Raw genomic sequence first — 27,131 nt, forward strand, 5'->3', positions numbered from 1 at the left:
AGTTGCAATGGAAAATTCTGGGGGCTGGAGGGAGACAGGGCAAATCACGGGATGGCGCAGAACAAGATCTCCTGAGCTCTCCTTATCCCCTATCACTGCTTGGCTCTGTTCTTTGCCTTGTTGTGTAGTCCTTGCTCTGACCCCACTATGTCTTCTCTCTGTTCACAGGTATTTACTCAGGAAGTCAGGACATTGTTGGCCTTTGGCTAACTGCCAGATGCTCAGTCGGCTGGGAACCTGGAACGTTGGGGCAGGACGGGAAGGCAGCTGGCCAAGACCTCTTTCACCCTCCTGAGCCGGGAGTGGAGAATGGCAGGGGACAAGCAGGTTTGCTTTGTGGTTGGGAAAGTCTGGTAAGCCAGAGGGACTGACCAGACCCCATTCACTCTTTACCCCATTGAAGGAACCTAAGTCTAGAAGCCCTTCCCATTTTGAAACATCTGTCCTCACAAATTCTCTTTTGTACAGTCAGGGGGTTGTCAGGGAACTCTTTTCAGTTTGCAAAAGGGAAAAAAAGTCCCTCTTTCCAGAAAAGTATTTCTCTATTTTAAACAGTTTTTTTACACATATAAAAATAAACTTTAGTTTTTTGACCACAAAAGTGAATGAGATTATTGCAAAATATTGGAACACTCCAGAAATGTATAATTTTGAAATGGAAATCATCCCAGAGATAACCAGTGTTTCATTTTAGTGTATATTGTTCAGATTTATTGAGTTCTATAACATGCTTGATACTTAATATATGTTGGATGTTTTCCCCATGTCGGTACTACATACATATCCAACATTCCTCTTGCATAGAATAAATAACTTTATAAATTGAAAAAGATATCATATATACAAAAGAGTATATAAAATGTCTTCTGCAAGTGCAAGAATTTCTCCAGAGTATATGCCTAGGAATGAAATTAAAGAGTAACAATAAAAAGAACACCTGTGTATCCAACACTCAGGTTAAGAGATATCCTAGTGCCTCAGAAATCCTTCTGTATGTTCCTCTCATACTGCACCCCTAACTCCCCATAAACACATCTGAATTTTATGGTACTTATTTTCTTGCTTTTCTTTATGGTTTTAACATCTATTTATGTATACTTATGTATTTATTATTTGGCCTATTTTTGAATGTTATATAAGTGGAATCACAGTATATGAGTTCTCTGCTTCTTTCACTCAGCATTGTTTTGAGAATTATTCATATGGACCTCTGCAGCTGTAGTTTGCTTATTTTCATTTCTGTTTAGCACTCCACTGTATGACAATACCACAATTCAATTATCCATTTTACTGTTGACTCAAAGAATTCACTGCTGAAGCCATCTGGACCTGGTGCTTGCTTTGAGGAAAGTTAAGTTCATTCAAATTTGTTAATGGTTATAAGATTTTTTAAAAAAATTATAGACTATATATTTTTAGAATGGAGAAAATCAAGGTTAAGTTTAAGTTATAATTAACAAAGGTAAAATGAAGTTTTGTTTTTGTTTTTGTTTTTTTTCTTTTTTGGCCGCTTGGCTTGCAGGATCTTAGTTCCCTGACCAGGGATTGAAACCGGGCTCCCAGCAGTGGAAGAGCCAAGTCCTAACCACTGCACTGCCATGGAATTCCCAAAATGAAGGTTTTTATTGAATTATTTAACAGCCTAAAGTTTTTTCCCCAAAACATGAAGATCTAAAACGTCCCATAAACAATAAACTGTGATTCCAAAGCACACAGCCTTTCAATTACTGAAAATGTTATCTTTATCTTATTTCAGTTGGTCCAGGGTGGGTTTTAGCAGCATTTTTTGGTAATTTTGGCTTCATGTTGTCTGGAGAGAATTTACAGGTGGTGACTAATAGGCAAATAATTTGAGAAGTTCCTCCCTTAAATGTTTTATAGGGACTTCCATGGTGGTCCAGTGATTAAGACTCCGTGCTTCCACTGAAGGGGACACGGGTTCGATCCCTGGTCGGGGAACTAAGATCCTGCATGCCACGCAGTGTGGCCAAAAATTTAAAAAAAAAAATTGTTTTATAGACTTGAGCCTCCTCTTTCTATAATATTATGGCTGTTTCAGCCCCTGGCAAAAAAGCATTTGCTCAATAAATGTTTTGAGAAAGAGTGTTTGAATAAATGATGCAGAAATGTTATGAATGCAACAGATGATTGTTAAATATTCAGTGAACATCAGTGAGAAGAGAAAATCATACTTTCTACCCTAAAAAATGAAAAGTGCCGTCTCTTTTGCCACGCTTTCCCAAAATGATTTAAGAAATCTGCTTCACAGTTTGCAGCACTAGTTGAGAGTAACTTTTGGGGAAGGTACATAATGAAAAAGACAGTACATAGTCTATTAATATAAATTAATGATCCCAAATAAGGATTTAAATAATGGGGGCCTAAATCAGTAGTGTGTTTTTTTTTACTGGTGATGGAATATACTAAAACAGTGATATCTATATCAGTAAGAGAAAGGAAATATGAAGTATCAAGTTCTTAAATGTAATTTTAAATTTTTTTATTTTTACATTTTTATTTATTTCTTTTTCTGGCCATGTTGTGCGGCATGCAGAATCTTAGTTTCCCAACCAGGGATTGAACCCATGCCCCCCCCCCCCCCCCCGCTGCATTGGGAGTGCAGAGTCTTAACCGTTGGACTGCCAGGGAAGTTACCCTTAAATGTAATTTTTTTAAATTGAAGAGTCCTAGTCTTCCTCTTCATCACATAGGCAGCACCTTTGAAGTAAACAAATCTGTAACTTGACCAATTTTTTGGAATGCAGGTCACAGTATGACCCGACCCAGCCTCTGATGGTTAGCTTCATCATAAGCTCCATGGCCTCAACTCTGGGAAAGACTGTATTTTCTTAGCACCATTTTAGGTTCAGGATATAGGATTTTTAGGCTCTTTATTTCTTCTTTAGCCAGTTTTGGTGAATTGAATTTTTCTAGGAATCTATTCATCTTATCTAAGTTTTCATATTTATTGGCATAAAGTTATTAAAACCTTTATCTGTTTAGTCTATGTAGCACATTTAGCTATAATCCCTTATCATTTTTAATATTATTTGTACTCTCTTTTTTTGTTCTGGTTACTCTTGCCAGAAGTTAGTCTATTTTATTACTCTTTTTTTTAAAATAAATTTATTTATTTTTGTTTATGATTTTTGGCTGTGTTGTGTCTTCGTTGCTGTTCACGGGCTTTCTCTAGTTGCAGCGAGCAGGGGCTACTCTTCGTTTGCCGTGCGTGGGCTTCTCATTGCGGTGGCTTCTCTTGTTGTGGAGCATGGGCTCTAGAGTGTGCGAGCTTCAGTAGATGCGGCGCGTGGGCTCAGTAGTTGTGGCTCGTGGGCTCTAGAGCGCAGGCTCAGTAGTTGTGGTGCACGGGCTTAATTGCTCCGCGGCATGTGGGATCTTCCTGGACCAGGGTTTGAACCTGTGTCCCCTGCATTGGCAGGTGGATTCTTAACCACTGTGCCACCAGGGAAGCCCTATTAGTCTTTTTAAATAATTAACTTCTGGCTTTATTGATCTTCTCTATTAAATATTTTTTTACTTCATTAATTTCTACTCTTTATTATTTCCTTCCATTTTCTTTAGGTTTATTCTGTTAATTTTCTAAGTTCTTAGCTCATTATTTTGAGCTTCAGTTATTTCCTGATGTAAGCACTACTGCTATAGATTTCCTTCATAGTACCACTTTAGCTGCATCCCACAGTTCTGATATAGTATTCTCATTACCATTTATTTCTAAGTATTTTCTAATTTCTACTATGAATTCCTCTTTGACACACAAGTTGTTGAGAAGTACATTTAAAAATTTTCCAGACTTATGGTTTTTTCCCCTTAATTAATTATCTTTTTATAACGGATTTCTAACTTAACTGCATTTAGACATTTGTGAGGCTAACTTTATGGCCTGGCGTGTGGTCAGTTTTTATAAATGTTCCATGTGTGCTTGAAAAGAATGTTTACTCTCCAATTTTGGGGAGCAATTTCCTACCTATTTCTATTAAGACAGCCAGCTAGTTGTGCTGTTCAAAATATTCTATATATTTCATAAGTTCCTTTTGGGTCTGTTTGAACTATCAAGTACTAGAGGAGGTATGTTAATATACCTACTATGATAATGATTTTGTCAATATCTCCTTGTGGATATGTCAAATTTTGCTTTTATATATTTTTAAAAGCTGTGTTTTTGGGTGCTTTCCAGTTTAGAATTGTTATATCTTCCTGGTTAAATGATCCATTTACTATTTTGTTATGGTCTTATTTTGTGATGACTAGGAATGCTTTTGCTTAAAAGTATTCTGTCTGCTAGAAATATAGTTATATCAGCTGTCTTTTGGTTAGAATTTACCTATATTGTATATTTACATTCTTTGAATTTTAGTCTGTGTTTTTATATTTTAGGTGTATCTATTAATACCAGCACATAGTGAGATATGGTTGTTGTTGTTTTTAATCCAATTTGACAATCTGTCTTTTAGCTAGAGAACTCAGTCCATTTACATTTAGAGTAATTACTAATATATTTGGGTTTTTTTAATTGGTTTTCTATTCTGTTTTTCTGTGTCTTTTCCCTTTTCTCGTCTTATTTTGGATTGATTGAGCTTTCTTGTCTTTTAATTTTCTTTTCCATTTTCCTCCCTCTACGCATTTGGGATATAAAAAAAGGGAAGTCAAGGATGACTCCAATGTTTCTGGCATAAGTAACAGGAAGAATGGAATTGCCATTGACTGAGTTCATATTTGGGCGTTTTAAGTATGATGCCTTTTAGATAATAAGGCAGAGATGTCAAATAAGTAGCTGGACATGCAAGTCTGAAGTTCAGCGGAGAGGTCTGAGTCAGAGATAAAAATTTATAAGTTTATTAGTATATAAATTATATTTAAAATGGACTAGGTGAGATTGCCAAGGGAATGGACTTGGAGAAGAGATCCAAGGACCAAATCTTGGAACATTCCAGTGTTAAGAGGTGGGAGGTTGAGGAGCAACCAGGAAAGGAGAAGATTGAGGAGAGGCTGGTGACATGGAAGCAAAACCAGAAGAATATGGTATCATTCTTGAAGTAAGAAAATATTTCACAGAGAAGTGTTTCTGGTTAAAATTTGTTTTAGGATCATGCTAACTCATTACTTTTGTGCCAGTTCGTCTATGATTTTTAAAGTTAAAAATTATATCTAACCTAGCATTTTAGTTGTTTAACCTAGCATTTAGTTATTTAGGTTGTTCAGAAATTTTAATCCATACAATGCCAGAAATGGAAATTCTGATGGCTCTTTTTAATGTTATAAAGAAGGATCCTAACATTATAGTCTAAGTATCTATTGATTGAGAGAAATATATATCAAAAGTATCATTTAAACTTAGATAATTGTATATTTTGTTCATTTTAACAGCATCTACATATTATTGAAAATGTCTTCATTTAGACTTATTTAAATATTCAGCAAATACTTACTGAACATCGACAGTATCCTGTCAGATAAGGTTTCTGATTTCATGGAGTTTACATTATAGTGAAGGATAGAAGTAACAAACAATGAATAAGATCATCTCAGATAATGGTAAATACTCTGAAGAAAATCAAACAGGGTAATATGATAAGGACTGGGAGAAGACATTACATAAGATGGATGTTCAGGGAAGGCTTCTCAGAGGAGGTGACCTTAAGGTAAGACCTGAGTGACAAGGAACCAGCCAAATTATCATCTGCCTGCAGTCAAGGAGTGGTAAACATACACATGAATTTTTTTTTAAAGATTTATTATTTATTTATTTAATTTATTTTTGGCTGCATAGGGTCTTAGTTGCGGCATGCGGGATCTTCATTGAGGTATGCAGGATATTTTGTTGCAGCGCACAGGCTTCTCTAGTTGTGCATGCAGATTTTCTCTTCTCCAGTTGCAGCGTGTGGTCTCTGTAGTTGTGGCGTGTGGGTTCCAGAGTGCGTGGGCTCTGTAGTTTGCGGCACACGGGCTCTCTAGTTGAGGTGCACGAGCTCAGTAGTTGTGGCCTGTGGGCTTAGTTGCCCCGCGGCATGTGGGATCTTAGTTCCCTGACTGGGGATCAAACCCATGTCCCCTGCATTGTAAGGTGGATTCTTTACCGCTGGACCACCAGGGAAGTCCCCCATACACATGAATTTAAGAGCTCTATAGTCATTTTTTTTTTTTTTGGCTGCTCCAGGGCGACACGTGAGATCTTAGTTCCTCGACCAGGGGTTGAACCCGTGCCCCCTGCAGTGGAAGCACAGAGTCCTAACCACTGGACTGCCAGGGAATTCCCAAGAGCTCTATACTCTTTAGATTGGGAACCACTGTCATATGGGAAAGATTTTGAAGTACTGGCTTCAGACTTAGCCCTTAGCTTGGTCAGTCCAGACCATATGGGCCTGAGATATTCCTTTCCAGGCTCGAACCCATAGACTTCAGTTTTCTGTCAGTAAAATGGGGACAAGAGCCTGGATTCTACGGTGCTGCAAGGGTTAATTAATGCCTATAACATTCTTTAAGATCTTTAGTATATGTGCTGCCGAAGTGAGCCTCTTTAAGATCTTTAGATGAAAGACCTAGTGCTGCATAGACGGTTATTAGAGCCTCCCAAGCCCCAGGGAAAATCTCTCCATATCAGTAACCTAGGTTCTCTCCTCTCCAGTCTGTAGCTGTGGAACAATGGTTCTCAAACTTTCATGGGAATTGGAATCAAACGTTGTTATAATGTGAATTTCTGGGTTCTCTACTTGAAGTTCTTGTTTGTTTTTGTTTGTTGTTATTGTTGTTTGTCTACTTGAAGTTCTGATTCTCTCTAAGGTTCTGGGTTCTCATCTTCTTAGTTCTGTGTTCTTCTGTCCTCTTGTCCAGTGCCTCATGCTTCCCAACACTCTAGATTTTTGTCTTTGCAAATGGACCTGAGTGTGCATTTGTCTATATATACTAAGGTCAGAGACATCTTTGGTCATTTTTCCTGAGAGCAATTCACAGCAGATATTGGGGAAGGCAGGAATGTGTCTGTATCTACTCAAATTAGTCACATGTTAGAAGGATGATTTCAGGAAAACTTTCGAATAAAAGGAGGGAGAAATTGCTGACTGGTACAAAATGGGAGCTGAATACATGGAAAGTAATTAATCCTGGTTTGAGGACCAGTTCACTGCTTCTTACCTCTCTTCTTGGTGCTGAATCCCAGTATAGGGGCTGTCCAGGGCTTGATAGATCACTTCATTCATTTACTCGTTCATTCATTCAACAAATATGTATGTATTAAATATTTATTATGTGTCAGGCAGTGTTTATATGTTGGAATTCAGTGTTAAATAAGACAAGATCTCTATTCTCCTGGAGTATCCATTCTAATAGGGGGAGACAGAAAATAAATAAATATATAAAGATACATACATAAGACTGTTTCAGACACTGATAAGTACAATACACAAGCTAATGTGATAAAGAAGGTGGGTGACTACCTTAGATTAACATTTGAGCAGAGACCTGAATGACAAAAATAAGTCAGCCTTGAGAATACGGAGGAGGGGATGGAGGGGAAGCATTCTTGGCAAAGGGAATATCAGTGCAAAGCCCTTCAGGCAGGAAGGACCTCAGAATGTTTGAGAAAACGAGAAAAGGCCCACATAACTAGAGTGGAGGAGTGAGGGAGAGAAAATTTCAGGATGAGGCTGGAGAGTCTGAGGATTAGGGTTGTAGGCGACCATAATGTATACCTTGGAAGAAGCGGTGTGGGTGAGGCCTTGTCCCTTGGGGTAAGAATAGTAGAGGCCAACTCAGAATTGCCAGAACAATCTTGAAAATGAAGAACTGTGTTGGAGGACTCACACTTCCCAATTTCAAAACTTAATTCAAAGGTATAGTAATCAAGACAATGTAGTACTGGCATAAGGAAAGACATATAGAATTGACAGTCCGGAACAAACCCTCACACTTATGGTCAATTAATTTTTGATGAGGGTGCCAAGACAATTTAACGGTGAAAGAATAGTCTTTTCAACAAGTGGTGCTGAGAAAACTGGATATCTATATGCAAAAGAATAAAGTTGGACCCCTACCTCATGCCATATGCAAAAATTAACTCAAAATGGATCAAAAACCTAAATGCAAGAGCTAAACCACCTCTTAGAAGAAAACATAGGTATAAATCTTCATGGCCTTGGATTTGGCAATGGTTTCTTAGATATGACACCAAAAGCACAAATAACAAAATAAAAAAATAAATTGGGCACCATCAAAATTTAAAACTTCTGTGCTCCAAATGATACTATCTAGAAAGTGAAAAGACAACCCACAGAATGAGAGAAATATTTGCAATCATATATCTTATAAGGGACTTTTATCTAGTTTACAACTCAATAATAAAAGGGACAAATAACCCAATTTAAAAATGGACAAGGGATCTAAATAAACATTTATTTAGATATATAAATGGCCAATAAGCACATGAAAAGATGCTCAACATCATTAGCCAACAGAGAAACACAAATCAAAACCACAGTGAAATACCATTGATACCCACTAGGATGGCTATAAATAACAAGTATTGGTAAGGATGTGGAGAAACTAGAAACCTCACACATCGTTGGTGGGAACGTAAAATGGTACAGCAGCCCTGGAAAACAGTTTGTGTTCCTCAAAAAGTTAAACACAGGACTTCTCTGGTGGCACAGTGGTTAAGAATCCGCCTGCCAGTGCAGGGGACACGGATTTGAGCCCTGGTCCGGGAAGATCCCACATGCTGCGGAGCAACTAAGCCCGTGCGCCACAACTACTGAGCCTGCGCTCTAGAGCCCGTGAGCCACAACTACTGACCAGTGTGCCACAACTACTGAAGCCCGCGTGCCTAGAGCCCATGCTCTGCAACAAGAGAAGGCACCGCAATGAGAAGCCCATGCACCACAACAAAGAGTAGCCCCTGCTCACTGCAACTAGAGAAAGCCCGCATGCAGCAACGAAGACCCAATGCAGCCAAAAATAAATAAATAAATAAATAATTTTTTTTAAAAAAGTTAAACACAAAATTAATATATGACCTAGCAATTATACTCCTAGGTATATCCCCAAAAGAATTGAAACCAAGTACTCAGACACTTGTACACCAATGTTCATAACAGTATTATTCACAATAGCCAAAAGGTGGAAACAACCCCAAATGACCCAACAACACAAACTCATGAATAGATAAACAAAATGTGTTATACCTATGCAATGCAATGTTATTCAGCAATAAAATGGAACAAAGCACTGATACATGCTACAACATTGATGAACCTTGAAAACATCATTCTAAGGGAAAGAAGCTAGTCACAAAGGACCACATGTTGTATGATTCCATTTATATGAACTATCTAGCATAGGTAAATCTATAAAGACAAAAGGTATACAAGTGGTTGCCTAGGGCTGGGGACCTGGGGTGTTGAGAGATAATGGCTAATGGGTTTAGGATTTCTTTTTCAGGGTGATGAAAATGTTCTAAAATAGATATGATAGTTGTACAACTCTGTGAATATAATAAAAGTCACTGAAATATACACTTTGGAAGAACTGTGTGGCATGTGAATTATATTTCAATAAAGGTGTTAAAAAAATAAAAAGAATTGTAGAGGCCAGAGCCCAATATCTAATTAGAAGAGTCACAACAGGGAGGTTGAAAGCCTCTAGGGCCTCCAAGACCAAAGGAATTACCACTGCTGGGCAAGAACTGGGGAATTCTCCAATACCAACTCTAGGGACATACTAGCTAAGTGAACCCAAGGGAAGAATCATGGCCTTGGGAGGTTTCTCCAGGTTGTTTTCAGAGACCTGTGTTTGTTCATCTCCCATGAATATATCCATGTCCAAAGGGGATAACGTGTAATGATGCAAACTAGAGCTTTGTTCCCTCTCTAGATTCTCTGCTCTTTTCAATGACATTTATTTCAGAGTCCTTAGCTCCAGCCTGGACATATCTCCTGTTCATTAATAACTATAGGATCACAGAGCTGGAAGATCATCTCATCTGAAAGATGCAGAAACTGAGGGTCCAGAGAAGGAGAGTGATCTGCATGATCACACAGCCAGTAAATGGCACAAAGGAGGATCAAATCATGGTGAAATGCCTTATGCCTAAATTCCCCATCCTAGTGACCATATCCCTAATAAATCAGCAATAGCCTAAGGAGAGAAGGGCTCAGGCCAGGGGAGGGGTGGATGGTAGGAGAAAAGTAGAAGCTTAGGTGAATGTGGAGGTGGAACGGGAGGTATATGGGAAAGTAGCAGTTGTTATTATGCTGGTTTACATTTTTTTCTCTTTTAACTTGATTTCTTTTCATGTTGATCTATTCTAATTAACCAGGTGGTACTGTGGCCTAGAAGAATTGCTGGTTCTTAAAGGCCGTTGAAGGGTTTAGGCCATTTTAAGAAATGGGCCAGAGCAGGAGGAAGGGAATGCGAGTATTCCTGCTTTAGGGGATGTCCCTGGCTCCTTCCTGTTCATGCTGTTGAGCCCAAGTGGACCAGACGTGGCCCCTGAAAGTTTGTCTTTACCGGCTAGCTTCGGGGTTTCTAAACGCCTTAATAGCTGTGCACGTGCCTCACTCTCATCTTCCCTTTCCTAGTCTCTCTCTTTACCCAGCACAACCCATAAGTCTTATCTGGAGACTTAGACAGGGAGAAGAAGGGAAAGAAGTGCCTTTTCCCTTTCATAAACTCACATCAGAGATACTCAGAGCACAGTTCAGAGCTCTTGTTCCCATGCTTTGACTGCTGGGCTAAAGATGAGTGGTGGCTGAGTGGGAAAAGACTGAAAACACAGCAGAGTCTCCATAGGTCATCTCCTCCATTCTTCTGCCACTGCTGGAACCGCTATACTATAGTACTGCAGCAGCTCTGAAACTTTTTGATCTCAGAACCCCTTTACACTCTGAAAACTTATTACAGACCCAAAGAGCTCTTGTTTATATATGTAGGCTTTGTCTATTGATATTTTATCTACCAATATTTACTGTAACAGAAATTTAAACTGAGGAATTTTTAAAAATCCATAATTTCATTACATAAATGTGAACACAAGTTACATATTTTTTAAAATTAATTAATTAATTTATTTATTTTTGGCTGTGTTGGGTGTTCGTTGCTGCGGCGACTGGGGTCTATTCTTCGTTGCGGTGCACGGGCTTCTTATTGCAGTGGCTTCTCTTGTTGCGGAGCATGGGCTCTAGGCGTGCTTGCTTCAGTAGTTGTGGCTCATGGGCTCAGTAATTGTGGCTCGCAAGCTCTAGAGTGCAGTCTCAGTAGTTGTGGCACATGGACTTAGTTGCTCTGTGGCATGTGGGATCTTCCCAGACCAGGGCTCGAACCCATGTCCCCTGCATTGGCAGGAGGATTCTTAACCACTGTGCCACCAGGGAAGTCCATGATCTTTCAAAACAAAAATAATTTAATGAGAAGAGTGGAATTTTTAATGTCTGGCTTAATAAAAGACGGATGGATTCTCCTATCTGCTTCCACATTCAGTCAATTGCAATATAGTATTTTGGTTGAATAACATGAAGCAAATCTGGACTCACACAGATATGTAGTTGGAAAAGGGAAAAATATTTTAATGGCTTTTCCAGATAATTGTGGTTATTTCCTTTAATACCACACCAAAATTAAACGACTGTTAGTTTTGTAAAGGTTGAAAACATAACTATAAACTTTTCATACTCTGTTACATTAAAATTCATTGGTCTATCTTTGGATGGTTGTTTTACTCATATATGGGTTTGTAACATCAACCATTGGTCATTTGGGAAATATTGGTCCACTGAGTTATGTAGGTCTTGCAAATACTGACACATTTAATTATATAATATCGAAAACCACATTTGTTAATATTATCACTATCTCAGGACTTCCCTGGTGGTCCAGTGGTTAAGACTCCACACTCCCAATGCAGGGGGCCCGAGTTCTATCCCCAGTCAGGGAACTAGATCCCACATGCCGTAACTAAGAGTTCGCATGCTGCAACTAAAAGATCCCGCACACGGCAACGAAGGTCCCACATGCAGCAACTAAGACCCAGCGCAGCCAAATAAATAAATAAATATTTTAAAAAGTATTATCACTATCTCTTCAGAAAAGTCTTTTAAGTTTTGGGAAACTGTAAACCAATGGTAGTGGGTACAATTTTGCAAAATCCTCATTTTTGCCCCAAAGCCTGAATTTTATAACTGGAAACAAATACTGTCAGCTGTTTCCCTTCAGATGGCAGGCTCCAGAAAATGTCTGCCAAATACACAAGTCTGAATTGCCAAAACTTATCTGTCAGTCACACTTTCATGTAAAAATGGTATTCCATGAAAAAGTGGTTAGTTCAGCTTTGCAACTGGAATTGCTGCCTAAGTGTTTTTCCTTGAGGCAATCATGTACTTGAGACAAGCAATGTATAGCAGAAGTGCTTTATGTATACTTCCCATTTCCTCACATAGAATATTTAAAATATATGTACTAAAGGGTTGAGTTTTGTTTTCTGTTTTTAATATTTATTTATTTATTTGGCTGCGCTGGGTCTTAGTTGTGGCACACGGATCTTCGTTGCTGTGTGCAGGATCTTCGTTGCAACATGCAGGATCCTTAAGTTGTGGCACATAGGATCCTTCAGCTGCGGCATGCGGGCTCTTAGTTTTGGCATGCACGTCGGATCTAGTTCCCTGACCAGAGATTGAACCTGGGCCCCCTGTATTTAGAACGTGGCGTCTTAACCACTGGACCACCACGGAAGTCCCAAGGGTTGAGTTTTAATAAAATTAATTTTACCTGCTCCATTAAGGATATTCATATTAAATTTGGCTTTTTTTCCCCCTTTGCGTGCTGAGTGGAGAAGACTACATTAACTACTAGTACAGTTTGATACCATTGCCTTGAATCGTGCACCAGCAATTTTTACCCACCATTGCTTTTTTTTTAATATTTATTTTGCTGCCCCGGGTCTTAGTTGCAGTATGTGGGATCTAGTTCCCTGATCAGGGATCAAACCTGGGCCCCCTGCATTGGGAGCAAGGAGTTTTAAGCACTGGACCACCAGGGAAATCTCTACCCACCATTGCTTTCGTACTGTCAAAAAGTCAACACAGTGAAGAGTTGTATCTTAGAATTATAATGAAAACAGTTTTGATTCCACAGCCCTGAAAAGGCCTTGGGGCCTCCAGGAGTCTATAAACCATACTGTGAGAACTGTGGCAATATATGTGTGTGTGTATGTGCGTGTATATTAAAATATATGTAAAATAGTTCTCCCCTAAGTTCACATTTCTCTGAGTTAAATATAATTCCCTATATCTGACCTTAAAAAGTACATTCTAAATTTTAATTAATTTGCTTTTTCCTCCCAATTTTAATTTATTGGACAAGTAACATTACAACAATAGAGCTATTTTAAAATTTAAAAAAATCATCTACCAACTTCTACAGTTTAGTTTAAAGGTAATAATGGGGGGTGCTTTTGGAAATCTATTATTGCAAAAGTGTTATATGCTCATTGTAAACAAATTCAAACAATAAGTGTACAAATAAAATATTTTTACTTAAAAACAGAAATAATTGCATATACTTTTTTGCTCAGCAGTTTACCATGAACATTTTACTTAGAGTTTTCATTCATTCTTTTTAATAAGTGTATACCAGGTCGTTTTATAGCTGTACTGCAACTTAGCCACTTTCTTATTGATGGACAAGCAAGGTTTCAATGAATTTCCTTGTACAAATATTTTTGAGCTCATGTGTGAGTGTCTCTGGGTACTATTCCCCCAGAATTGGAAGTGGATTTGCTAATCAAAGGGTGTGCACATTTAAAAATTTGAAGGCTGGGCTTCCCTGGTGGCACAGTGGTTAAGAATCCGCCTGCCAATGCAGGGGACACAGGTTCGAGCCCTGGTCCGGGAAGATCCCACATGCCACGGAGCAACTAAGCCCGCATGCCGCAAAACTACTGAAGCCTGCGTGACTAGAGCCCGTGCTCTGCAACAAGAGAAGCCACCACAATAAGCCTGTGCACCGCAACGAAGAGTAGCCCCTGCTCGCGGCAACCAGAGAAAAAGCCTGTGCGAAGCAACGAAGACCCAACGCAGCCAAAAATAAATAAATAAATAAAATAGAATAAATTTACTTTTAAAAAGATTTTTTTAAAAAATTGAAGGCACCTCCAAATTGATTTCCCTAAAGACTGTATCAATTTTCACTCCTGCTAAAGGTATATGAGAGAGCAACATGGGACTTGTTTAGTGTAACTGCTGGGCAGGAGATGATCAGGGTCTGAATAGTGGTCTCACCATTGCTCTTGAAGGTTTTTTAATATTTCTGAATCCTTTGGTCACTCTCCAGGAATCCTAGTATTCCTCTAAAATCCCTAGTAGATAGAGCAATATTGCTGCTTTCTTAGGACTCTCTATTACAGCTCAGTCTCAGATAAAAACGCTGCCAGCTTATGGGCAGAGGCATTGGGACAGTCTAGGACTTTAGCCAAACCGCAGAGGCCACTGACAGGCTTGCCCACTTCTCAGACATTTGTCCTACATAATTCTTGTACTGGTGAAGCAGTCTTCTTCAACTGACAAACCTTTTGCATCCACTAGATCTCTGCTGGAAAAGTCCAACCCTGTCTGTTTTTTTCTTCCTTGTCACCAGTGGTGCCAATGCCAGGATTTAAGAGGGCCCTCTAGGTGAGAAGTTTCAAGTTAGAGTCCTGACCACAATTTTCCTTACAGCTTCTGCGAACTTGTACCAGACTCATGTCTCAACTAGACTATCTATGGGTATACTTTCGGGGCCATAGTAGACACCATGTCACTTCTTTGGGGCAGAACATCTGGGAGGTGGCACTGTTACCTGCCCTGCAGGTGAATGCCATGCTGTGTCTCCTGATTTATGAGCCTGCCTTGATGAGCAAGGGGTGTGGTAAACTGAATTGAGTTCAAACACTCCACTAGAGTCTCCAAGATCAACCTTCAGAATGACTCAGTTCTCACATATAAGCCAAAATTCCTCCCCGAGCTGGAATCCTAGGCTTGTTCGCTCCTGACTTTGGTAAACAATGATGTACTTCTGATTCTTACAGAAAACATCAGAGGGTTAGATAGACAGGGTCATATAGGAACCTCAGAGATTTTCCTGCAAGGTATTGACCCTAATGCCCATTCCTCCAGTGCCTCCTTTATTAAAAGGAGGGAGTGTTTATTTTTTTATAAATTTATTTATTTATTTTTATTTATTTATTTTTGGCTGCACTGGGTCTTTGTTGCTGCGCGAGGGCTTTCTCTAGTTGCGGTGAGCAGGGGCTACTCTTCATTGCAGTGCGCAGGCTTCTCATTGCGGTGTCTTCTCTTGTTGTGGAGCACAGGCTCTAGGCACGCGGGCTTCAGTAGTTGCAGCACGCAGGCTCAGTAGTTGTGGCTCACGGGCTCTAGAGCGCAGGCTCAGTAGCTGTGACTCACAGGCTTAGTTGCTCCGCGGCATGTGGGATCTTCCCATACCAGGGCTCAAACCCGTGTCCCCTGCATTGGCAGGCGAATTCTTAACCACTGCGCACCAGGGAAGCCCCGGGAGTGTTTATTAAAAAGACTAAAGGACTCCTTAAGAGCCCTTCTGATTCAAAAGTGATTTACTAGGTGCCAGACCACCATGATCTTAAAGATAAGCTGATTCTTGCTGTGGGGTTTACTATTTAACTGTTCTCCCATCAGTTTCCAAACCATGAGATTCCATGCCAGCCGTGGGACCTTCTAAAGTCTATGGCAGAATGCCGTGGTACCAGCCAAGAAGAGCTTCTACAGAAGATGGGTGTGGCTGCCCAAGTTGTAGGGCACAAGAGGATGTTTGGAGTGGTTAGCCTCAGGTTTCCCAACTGTGGAACAGGAGAGGTGGGGGCTTCATTGCGATGCACATGGTAGGGTTCTGTGTTTCTCCAAGGGATCTACTGATTGCAGGCTCTTTGAACCCTATTCTTGTCAAAGTGCTCTTACAACTGTGACCAGTGCATCTGGGCTGAACCCTTATATACTTGCTGGTACTTACTCCTCAGTGTGATTCTTGACCTTCCCTTTTAATTAGTACTGAGGGATGGCGGGAAGCTCAGAGAATTGCTGCTAGTACTCATATTTTCAGTATGCATCTTTCAGTGGCGGCAATACCCAAAATATAGTCACCAAGGACTCACCTGGGGGGAAAGTGACTTCACCTTCATTGCTAACCACACGACCTTTCTGCATAGAGATGTTACTTTTTGTGGAAAGCAAAGCTACAACTTGACATCGTTTAAAAATTTGTTTCCAGTTACAGTAAAAACATTTACCTGTTTCTTTTTTTAAAATTTATTTATTTATGTATTTATTTTTGGCTGTGCTGGCTCTTCCTTGCAGCGCGTGGGCTCTACAGCATGCGGGCTCAGTAGCTGGGGCACGCAGGCATAGTTGCGGTATGTGGGATCTAACTTCCGCGACCAGGGATTGAACTTGGGCCCCCTGCATTGGGAGCGTAGAGTCCCAACCACTGGACCACCAGGGAAGTCCCCCTTTATCTGTTTCTGTTCAGTATGTTTCTCTTGAGGGTTTCTTGCGGACTTACCATGTAATGTTCTATATTGGCTAAGTTCCCCCCTTTGCTGTCTGAAACCAAACACATAGGGTGAACTCACCATCATCTTCTTTATCTGAAAAAGAATTGTTCCTGCTTAATTTTTCTAACACTGCCAATAAATATCCCATTTGATCAGTTCCCTGATTTTATACCTAAAGTGATTTTTTTCTTACAAACTATATTAAATTTATTTTCCTGATCACCAGAGTACTATATGGTGTATAGAAAAATTGAAAACATAAATAAATAAAATAAATAAAAACACCCATTATCCCACCATCCACAGATAATCTGTCTGGTGTATGTCATTTTGATGTATGGGAATATTCTATCCATTCTAGTGTATTGGGAATACTATATACCCTTTGTTTTATAATTTTATCTTTTATTTAATATAATGTGAACTTCATTTTTAATGACTATAGAATCAAATTGTATACCAAAATTGAGTTAACATCAATTAATTCCTGTTAGATATTTAGGTTGTATTGATTTTTTTTTTTTTACTATATGATATTTTGTGCCATGTCTGATTAACTCTTAAAGATAAATTCTTAGAAGTCCAAGAAATAAACATTTTTTAAAATGAACTTTTATAAGAGTGGATCTTAAAAGTTCTCATCACAAGAAAAAAAACTAACTGAGGTGACATATGTTAACTAAATTTACTGTGGTTAATCATTTTGCAATATATACATGTATCAAATCATTATGTTGTATACCTTAAACTAATACAATTAGTGACAATAATTATATGTCAATTATATCTCAATAAAACTGGAAAAATAAAAATAAAATAAATAAATGTAAGCATAAAAATAAAATAACTTAATTAAAAGTAAAAACTTTAAATTTTGGAATAGTTTTAGATTTAAAGAAAAGTTGCAAAGATAGTACAGAGTTCCTAAATAGCCCATCCCCAGTTTCCTCTGTAACTAACATCTTAACATTAGTATGGTACATTTGTCACAATTAATGAGCCAACACTGATACATTATTATTAGCTGATTGATACATTATTATTAACTAAGGTCCATACTTTATTCAGATTTCCTTCATGTTTACCTCATGTCCTTTTTCTGTTCCAGAATCCCATTCAGGATATCATATTACATTTAGTCATCATGTCTCCTTAGGCTCCTCTTGACAATGACAGTTCTCAGACTGCTTGCACATATCAAGGATACATACTATTAACATGATTTATCACTGTTGATGTTAATCTTGACACCTGTCTGAGGTAGTGTTTGTCAGGTTTCTCCACTATAAAGTTACCCTTCCCCCTCCCTTTTCCATACTGTACTCTTTGGAAGGATGTCACTAAGCACAACCTACACTTAAGGAAAAGGGAGTTATGCTTCACCTCCTTAAGGGCAAAGTATCTACATAAATTTGGAATTCTTGTGCATGGAAGACTTATGTATTCTCTCCATTCATTTATTTATTCAATCATTTACTTATATACATATGAACTTGTGGATATTTATTTTATACTTTGGGTTATAATCCAATACTAATTATTTGCTCAAATTGTCCCAGCTTTGGCCATTGGGAGCTCTTTCAGTTAGCACCTGTATCTCTCTGAGATACCCTCATTATTTTGTGTATGTGTGTATGTTTAGTACTTTCTTACTTTCTGGCACTATAAGATGATCCAGGCTCATCTTGTACAATATATTTACTGCCCCAGTCCTAGAATCAGTCATTTCTCTAAGCAGCCATGGTTCCTTTTTTTTTTTTTTATTAATTAATTAATTTGTTTTTGGCTGTGTTGGGTCTTCGTTTCTGTGCGAGGGCTTTCTCTAGTTGTGGCAAGCGGGGCCACTCTTCATCATGGTGCGCGGGCCTCTCACTATCGCGGCCTCTCTTGTTGCGGAGCACAGGCTCCAGATGCGCAGGCTCAGTAGTTGTGGCTCATGGGCCTAGTTGCTCCGCGGCATGTGGGACCTTCCCAGCCAGGGCTCGAACCTGTGTCCCCTGCACTGGCAGGCAGACTCTCAACCACTGCGCCACCAGGAAAGCCCAGCCATGGTTCCTTTTATTGAAGAATGATATTAAAAACCCGGAGTATAAGGTGTGCATGTTGCTACTGGAATGTCATTTCTAGCTGACAGAACAAAAAAAATATGTGTGTATACTAATTTGTGTATATATACATACCTATACATATTTCTACATATATCCACTTGTAACAATAGTAAACTAAATATGAGTTCATACTCATGTTTCCAGCTCTAACCCATCACCTCACAGATCATTCTAGCCTATTCCCCTTGCTTATCTGTAGTCTCCCACTCTAACAGTGAGAAAGTAGGCTCCTACAATCTGTCATCCATTTACATAATTGTTCAGTTCCAGTACACATACATAGTGGTTTCAGAACTGTTAATGCATATCTCCATGGGAAACAACTTGATCAAGCATAGTACAGTGCTTATGTGCTATTCCTTTTGTCTTTAGTCTTAGAGCCACCACTCATTTCCAAAGTTACGTAGGTCAGTATATTTTTCCTTCACTCCCTTCAGTGAGGTTGTTTCACACATTTTTAAAAAAAATAAACTTATTTATTTATTTATTTTTGGCTGCATTGGGTCTTCATTGCTGCGCATGGACTTTCTCTAGTTGCGGCGAGCGGGGACTACTCTTCGTTGCAGTGAGTGGGCTTCTCATTGTGGTGGCTTCTCTTGTTGTGGAGCATGGGCTCTAGGCGTGCAGGCTTCAGTAGTTGTGGCACTTGGGCTCAGTAGTTGTGGCTTGCAGGCTCTAGAGCTCAGGCTCAGTAGTTGTGGTAAATGGGCTTAGTTGCTCCACAGCATGTGGGATCTTCTTGGACCAGGGCTTGAACCTGTGTCCCCGGCACTGGCAGGCGGATTCTTAACCACTGCGCCACCAGGGAAGTCCTGTTCTGTACATTTGTGATACAATTAGATTCCTTTGCCATAGTCTGCATTCCATTCTGGGATCCCCTGGACTACTAAATGATTAAAAAAATTTTTTTTCATACGTTAAATTTCACTCTTTGTGCTGTAAAGTTCTATAGGTTTGACGAATGCATAGTGTCATGTATCTACTATTACAGTATCATACAGAATACAATATCATACAGAACTTTACCACCCTAAAAAATCCTCTGTGCTTCACCTATTCAACTCTTCCCCCACCTCAACCCCTGGCACATTGATCTGTTTACTATCTCCATAGTTTTGCCTTTTCCAGAATGTCATATAAATAGAATCATACAATACGTGGCCTTTTCAAACTGGCTTCTTTCACTTCACAATATGCATTGAAATTCATCTTTGTCTTTGCATGGTTTGACAGCTCATTCCTTTTTATAGTATTCCATTGTATGGCTATAACACACTTTGTTTACCCATTCATTTATTGAAGGACACCATGGTTGCTTCCAGAAGCAATGATTATGAAGAAAGCTGCTATAAACATCCCCATGCAGGATTTTATGTGGATATAAGTTTTCAAATCAATGGGTAAATACTTAGAAGTGCAATTGTGCATTGTATGGTAAGACCATGTTTAGCATTGTAGGAACCTTCCAAACTCTTTTCCAGAATGGCTGTACCATTTTGCATTCTCATCAGCAATGAATGAGAGCTGCTGTTGTTTTGCATCCTCACCGGCAATTGGTACTGTCAGTTCGTTGGATTTTAGCCATTCTAATAGGAGGAAATAAAAATTTAAAGAAAGGATCTTGATACATAATGCCACATTTCGCTTCAGAAAGTTTGTATTGATTTCTCTCGAGTAACTTTTGTTCCTAACTCTACTGTTCCCCGCATTTCATCAGGCACCAAGTCATGCTGATTCTTATGCTTGCTGACAGTTCCATTCTCTCATTTTGATAGCCACTCCCCTGATTCAGGCTTTCATTACCTCACACCTGGCCTAAGTACAACAGCAAGACTGCTTGTTTCCTAGACTCCAGTACCTCCTTGTTCCATATCCCAACTCATACAATGCAGCCCAAACAAAACAAAATAAAACAAAAAGTTGTAATCTCCCTTTGACAATTTTTATCTTGGTAACTTTGCTTTTCAATAACTACGAACCGAAATTTAAAGCGCTCAGTCCAGTATTCAACATTTCTTTAACCAAATTTCTCTTTAATCCTCTTTCTGATTTCTCTGCACTGACCAAGTTATTCTTTTAACCATTCCTTTCCATTTGGAAGGCTTTACCTCTTCTATTTCCCTCAGTTAGTTCCTAGTTCAAAATGATAATAATCAAAGCTTTTTCCTAAATAAACTTACTCTATTTTGATTTCTTTTACTTTCTACCTACTCAATACTGCAAAATAGTTTATTATAGTGTCTTGAATTTGTCTTTCTGTTAAGACTGTTCTCTATTATCCCCACGTGCATTTTATCTACCTAATCATCAGTCAATAAGTATATGCATCAGTTTAACTGAAAAGAAGTACATTATCTTCTGCTTCTTTTATGTTTTCTCTAAAGACTTGGCAAAGTGCCATGCACGCAGCAGGAATTAAGTCAATGTTGGTTGAATGTACATGTGAAAAAATTGCAAAACTAATCTGAAATATTTGAAAAAATTTTTATTACACAAAAAGTATATGTTCACTGTGGAAAAGTAAAAAAGAAAAGCCTAGAAAATATAAATATTCAAAAAAGAAAAATATAATTTTATAAATCTCCGTACGAATCTATTACCCCAAAGATAATTACTATTAACATCTTGGTTTTACATGTAACGTACCATACTTTTTCCATACATGTATGATATTTGATTTAAAGTGATGACTATGTTTTGTGGTATGGAATGTCTCTTAAGTTATGTACCTTTAAAGTGTACCTCAAAAGGTCAACTGGACACACAAACTTTCTTGGTCAAGGAGCACAGCATCACGCACAGAAGTATACTCGTCACTTGAAGTAGATTTGGTATTTCTGATTCTCAACTCAGAGACCCTCCCACCAAATCCTACTTCCTCTCAACCCTATTGCATATTCTCCTTGACATGCTGTCCTCTGTTAAACAATTCAAGGACTAAGGAATCCTGACAGAACCCCAAGGAAGAAAATGAATATGGGTATTAATTGTTCTCTCCTCTCTCCATTGTTGAGAACCTGAGTGATTCTACCACAAGAGGTATTTATATACTTGTTAGTTTTAGAAGTTTTATATATATATATATATATATATATATATATATATATATATATATATACACACACACTTTTCCCATTTTCAGGTAGGCTCAGTAAATTTTCTGAATAATTTGGTATAATTTTCTTAGGCTATGTGGTGGGGTAGTCCAGCTGCAGGCATAGCTCCTTGTTTTTTAAAACATGCCCACTTCCTACATCTTGCAGGTATATTCAAATATAGCTCAAATAAGTGGTAGCCTTCAGCCTGGTTGCAATTTTATGGTTTTTCAATTGAACTAAGTTGTGCCCAGAACTTCCTGGAGGATAGAGAGTAGGTTAGAAAGTTAGACATCTGTAGCACTGTTTGTTTTACAAAAAAAAAAAACTGAAACAATCTAAATGTTCAACATTATAGTACTGGATAAATAAATTATAGTATGCCTGGTTAACAGAATACTATGAAGGAGTAAACAAGAATTACAGAGCTCTTTATATACTGACATGGAATATCTCTAGAATATATTAGGTGAAAAAAGCAAGATACAGAAGTGTGTATAGTATGCTGCCATTTGTGTTAAAAAGGGAAAAAGTAGACAGGTACGAAATTGCTTATATATGTATAAACATTCCTAGAAGGGGACTTAGAAACCTGATAACATGGTTTGCTTATAAGAGGGGATCTGGGTGTTTAATGGACAAAGTAAAAGGACTACTTTCATCGTATTTTTAAAATTCTTTTTGAAATGTGAACCATGTGAATATATTAAGTATTCAGATTTTTTAATGTGAAATTACATGGTCTGAGAAACTAACAATATAGTTGGAGAAACCAGGAGATAAGTTTTAAGTTAAATGTTTCCAACTGTTACAAAAGAGAGAGATATCAAATTTGGTGGCAGTCAGGGATAATTTACCTAGAGTCCTAATTAGCAGGTTTATAAAGATATAATGGTTGAAGTATTATATCAGTTTACCTGATTGATTAAATTCCTCTACCTTTGAGGGTACCAAGGAATCAACGTGATATAGTGGGAAGAGCATGGGTTTTGGGATCAGGCAGAAATAAATTCAAATCCTAGCCTTTTAATATACTGGCCTTATATGTTTGGGCAAGTTATATAACCTTCTTGGAGTTTCAATTTCCTTATCTGTAAAATGGGTGAAATCTTGATAGGGCTATTATAAAGGTTAAATGACATAACATCCAAGTGCAACAAATTTGTTGGTTTACTTATCCTTCTTTCCTTATATAGATGGGCTGAACTGAGATGGACTGACAGGCAGAAATTAAATGTCTTGAGAAAATGCAGGTTGCGTGTAAAAGAACTACATGTAGCTAAATTCCCTGTATCTACAATTTAGTTGTCAATCTCATATTTCTTATGAGGAATGAAGCCTTTTATTACCCCAAAGTTTAAAAAAGCCTTGGACTATACAGTTTCCCTTTTTCCTTCCCTGTCTGAAAGATGATCAGAAGGAAGAGTGTGCTTTGAAACACGTTAAATTAGACCCTAATAAATATTCCCACTGGTTTTCTGTGGGAAAACATTTTATTCTAATGTTAATTTCCAACAAATATACTTTTAAGAGGGATTTTGTGCTCCACTACTTATTCAGCCTTTGAAAAATCAGTGTATTACTTTTCTTTCAGTAGTAAATACCATCTTAATATATAATATATCAAAACCAAGGTTACCCACTAAATCACATTAGTACTTATTGATATTTTACACTGAATACATTGAGTATGACCTTATATATTCATCAAATGTATTACTTGATATGATGATTTCTCAATTAGTTTTCACATTTGTAAAACCACATGAATGTGGCATATATGGAAATATTAAATTATATTTAACATACAATCTATATAGCAGTCACCAAAATCTAGGAGATTGAGAGTTCCTAACTCCAATACTGACTGTCAAACTACTGAAAACAAGTGTCTTAGGTAAAGGTCCTGGTGAAACAAAGATCACTGCTTGATCATTATACTCCCAGTTATACTCGGGGTTGGTTGCTAGGGCCTGAGTAGAGAGTGTATTTTTCTCTCTCAAATATACTGGGGGAAATGTATATATCCAGATTTCCTTTCTCTCTGTCCTTGAGATTCACGTAATGAATTTAAAGAGTTTTTTCAGGTAGCTGCATCAGAAATTATTTTTGTGATAGTGGTAGAAATGACAAGCAGTTCCTTTGTAATGTTGCACCAGTCAATACCTGTTTTTGCCTAAGGATGTAGCCATACCAATTCTGGATAATCCAGCTCTGAAGTGGGTTGGGCAGTGCTGGGTTTCTTTTGTTGGCGCTATTAGTTTGAGTTGTGACCTAGTCACACATGCCTACTGAAGATATGAGCTAATTAAGTTCCACAAATTCTAACTAAAGCCAGTGTACATGGCATTGACATCAAAGTAGTTTTCTAGAAAAGGTACTTTCCCCGCATTTTCTACAATGTATTATCTAGAAAGAACATTTACCTGAAATGTTCTGCTCATAGAAAACTGTCTCTTTTTGACACGTGAAATGCCAAAATGAGCATTTATCAAGCCAAAGAAATGTTCACAATCTTCGAATTGCTCTTTAAATAAATGCTTGGCAGAATCAATTTTTAAAGTCATTTTAAAAATCATTTTTTGTAGAATTTTCAGATTCCAGTTCAAGGGAGGTGAAATATTAAAAATTACACACTCAAGCTATACAAGGCCCTTTGTTAAAGTTGCAAGAGAGTAGACAATGCCAAAGCTTTTGCTTTTAGCCAATGTCTCTTGGCTAAACTCGTATGGACATTCTCAGGGTCAAAGAACATTTGCCATACAAACTTCCCCAAATGCCTTTCTTGCGATCTTTGATCGTAGGATTAGTTAGAGCATTAGTTCTTTTAAAGCCCTCTTTATTGACAAAGGCGATAGAGAGATAGAGCTAACAGAGGTACAGAGAGCTCCTTTGAGGGGGGAAGACCCCCTTAGCTAGCCTTGTTTTGCATCACAGAGACAACAATTAGTGTGGCTGGCAGGAGCCAGGGGCAGGTGGAGGACTCCTGAAGGAAGACTAACTAAAAAAAGTTAGTCTTTGCTGTAAGTTTGGCACTTTGCTAAGCGCCTGACGTTATTACCATTTATTCATAACAACAACTCAGTGAGGGAGGTATTAATATTACCCCCATTTTACAGACGGGCGAACTGAAAATCACAGAGACTAAACAACTAACGCCCGGAGGTCACACAGTAAATAAGCGGCGGCACCAGAACTCGAAATTGCTCCAGAGCACGCACTCTTAACCACTGCGTTCAGCCCAGCGGTGTGATTCCGCGCGCTGTCCACGGCCTTCCCACCCTCCTTCGTGGGACAGTTCCCGGTACTGAGGCATGGCGCTGTCCAGCCCTCAGGCCCGCCGCCTTCCACAGGCAAGAGAACGCGCCCCCGAGGGGCGACCCCGCCCGCAGGTTGTAGAACTGCCGCACCCAGCCACGTCCTGGCACACGGGCTGGCCGAATCGCCTCCGGGCGGTCATCCTCAGCAGCTCTCTGGTTCCCTCAGCTCGGGGGGCTACGCTCATCTCGGAAAGGCGGGAGGCACTCAGCCGGAACGGCCCCACTCGATCGTCTCTCCCAGCCCCCTACTCCCGCCCAAAGAGCCAGAAGCAGAGTTTACTCAGCCTCCTGTCCCAGAGGCGGTTACCTCTCTAGTTACTGACGCGCCGCTCCTCCAACCAGGGACGGGCAGGACGGTGGAGCCTAGCTGAGACTGACAGCTTCTTCCCTCCAATCCGCGTGCAGCAACTCTCCGCGCCTGGCAGAGAGCGACAGGTGGGGACTGCGTTACCTCCGCGCCTCGTGCACCATTGACGTAGGAGTCTCACTAAGCGCTGGGTGAATTCACTCCAAATCTCACCAATTCTTGCAGGTCGTCACCTCAGCCGTCATTTTAATCAAGAGTGGAAATTCCCCAACCCTTTCCCGTCACCTCAGATGGGGGCGGGATGAATGGTACACTTACCGGCCAATTGTACCACGCGACGTCCTGTGACCAAGTGACCGACACTTGCTGTCGCCAATGAAGTTTCCCATTGTCAGGGGTCACTATGACTGACCACAAGGCCAACTAATCCACTTTAAGGTCGTGACGCGATAGTCAGAGAGACTGGCCAATAGACATAGAAAAAGACCGGAAGTCGGCACGTGGGGAATAGGAGGCGGGTGTTCGCAACCGCCTAGGCCTGCGCGGGTCAAAGCAGCTTGGGGGCCGCGAGCCAGGGAGCGGCGCGTGACGAAGAGTCTGAGCGACGGCTCGCCTTGGCCAATGATCTGCAGCCGCTGGGGAGCTGCAGCCAGTGGCGAGTGTGGGGGCGGGAGGCAGCAGGTTAGGCAGTGAGAAGTTAGTGGCGCTGCTGGGACGGGGGGGAAGGAGACGCTTCTTCCTCCTGCTGGTTCTCTCGTTCCCGGGATTGGCGGCGGCGGTGGCCGCGGCCGCGAGTGACTCGGCAGCGTCTCCGGCTCCGCGTGAGAACCATGCTGACCGACGGCGGAGGCGGCGGCACCTCCTTTGAGGAGGACCTTGACTCAGTGGCTCCGCGATCCGCCCCAGCCGGGGCCTCGGAGCCGCCTCCGCCGGGAGGGGTCGGACTGGGAATCCGCACCGTGAGACTCTTTGGGGAGGCCGGGCCGGCTCCGGGAGTCGGTGGCGGCGGCAGCGGTGCGAGCGGAGGGGACGCGGCGCTGGATTTCAAGTTGGCGGCTGCCGTCCTGAGGACCGGGGGTGGTGCCTCTGGTAGCGACGAGGACGAGGTGTCCGAGGTACGGCTCGGGGACCCCCGCCTCCCACACAGCTTGAGGCACGAATTCTCTCTGGGCCGGCGCAGGGCCGGGGCCACCCTCCCGCTGCCCAGGCGGAGTCGTTCTCTGACAGCGATCGGCTCCATGGCGGCAGTGGCAGCGGTGCGGGCCTAGTGCGCCCTCGGCTTACTCTTCAGCCCGCGGCTTGAGCCGGACTGCTTCCCGTCACCATCCATAGACCCACAATAGGGAATCCTTTGGTCTCTGAGCTTCGCGCGGGAACCGGGACTCCTCGGGCACCTCCCGCCCACCCCGCTTTGGAGATGGGGGGGGGGGGCGGGGTCTTGCCAGAGTCCCTGCCCTTGGTACTGAGAGAGCGAGACAGAGGGTCAGGGTGAGAGAGGGAGAGTGAGACAGAGACAGAGAGACAGAGCTGGCTTGCCTAAAGAGCATTGCCACTGTACTGTGTCTCTCCTCAGAGTTGCAGGGTTGGACATTGTTTGCCTTATGCCTTACTTGTGTGTTTAAGGAGGGGTCTTAATTCTACTCTATAGTTTGAGACAGGTGAGCTCTCTGCTTTTGCGCTGAAAAATCATGTGGGTCTTGCGCCTGGAACTTTGTGTGAAGTTAGACAGGAAAAGAA

General features: G+C 40.3%; 1 protein-coding gene and 1 long non-coding RNA gene across 5 annotated transcripts in view; one reads left to right on the forward strand and one right to left on the reverse strand.

Moving 5' to 3' along the window:
• The window catches only part of LOC130707257 (uncharacterized), a 34,329-nt gene extending 8,634 nt beyond the window's left edge, over positions 1 to 25,695 (reverse strand). The window contains exon 1 of the long non-coding RNA XR_009007162.1: positions 25,395 to 25,695. This is a non-coding gene — a long non-coding RNA (uncharacterized LOC130707257). The remainder of the gene's footprint in view (positions 1 to 25,394) is intronic.
• Positions 25,696 to 26,064: 369 nt separating this feature from the next.
• ANKHD1 (ankyrin repeat and KH domain containing 1) overlaps positions 26,065 to 27,131 on the forward strand; it is a 115,979-nt gene continuing 114,912 nt past the window's right edge. For all 4 annotated transcript variants that reach the window (XM_007194088.3, XM_007194089.3, XM_007194090.3 and 1 more), the window contains exon 1: positions 26,065 to 26,509. In XM_007194088.3, the coding sequence (XP_007194150.1) occupies positions 26,225 to 26,509 (285 nt within the window). In that variant the 5' untranslated portion in view covers positions 26,065 to 26,224. The remainder of the gene's footprint in view (positions 26,510 to 27,131) is intronic.

This window comes from Balaenoptera acutorostrata, chromosome 2 (assembly GCF_949987535.1).
Source record: "Balaenoptera acutorostrata chromosome 2, mBalAcu1.1, whole genome shotgun sequence".
Taxonomy (NCBI): Eukaryota; Metazoa; Chordata; class Mammalia; order Artiodactyla; family Balaenopteridae; genus Balaenoptera; species Balaenoptera acutorostrata.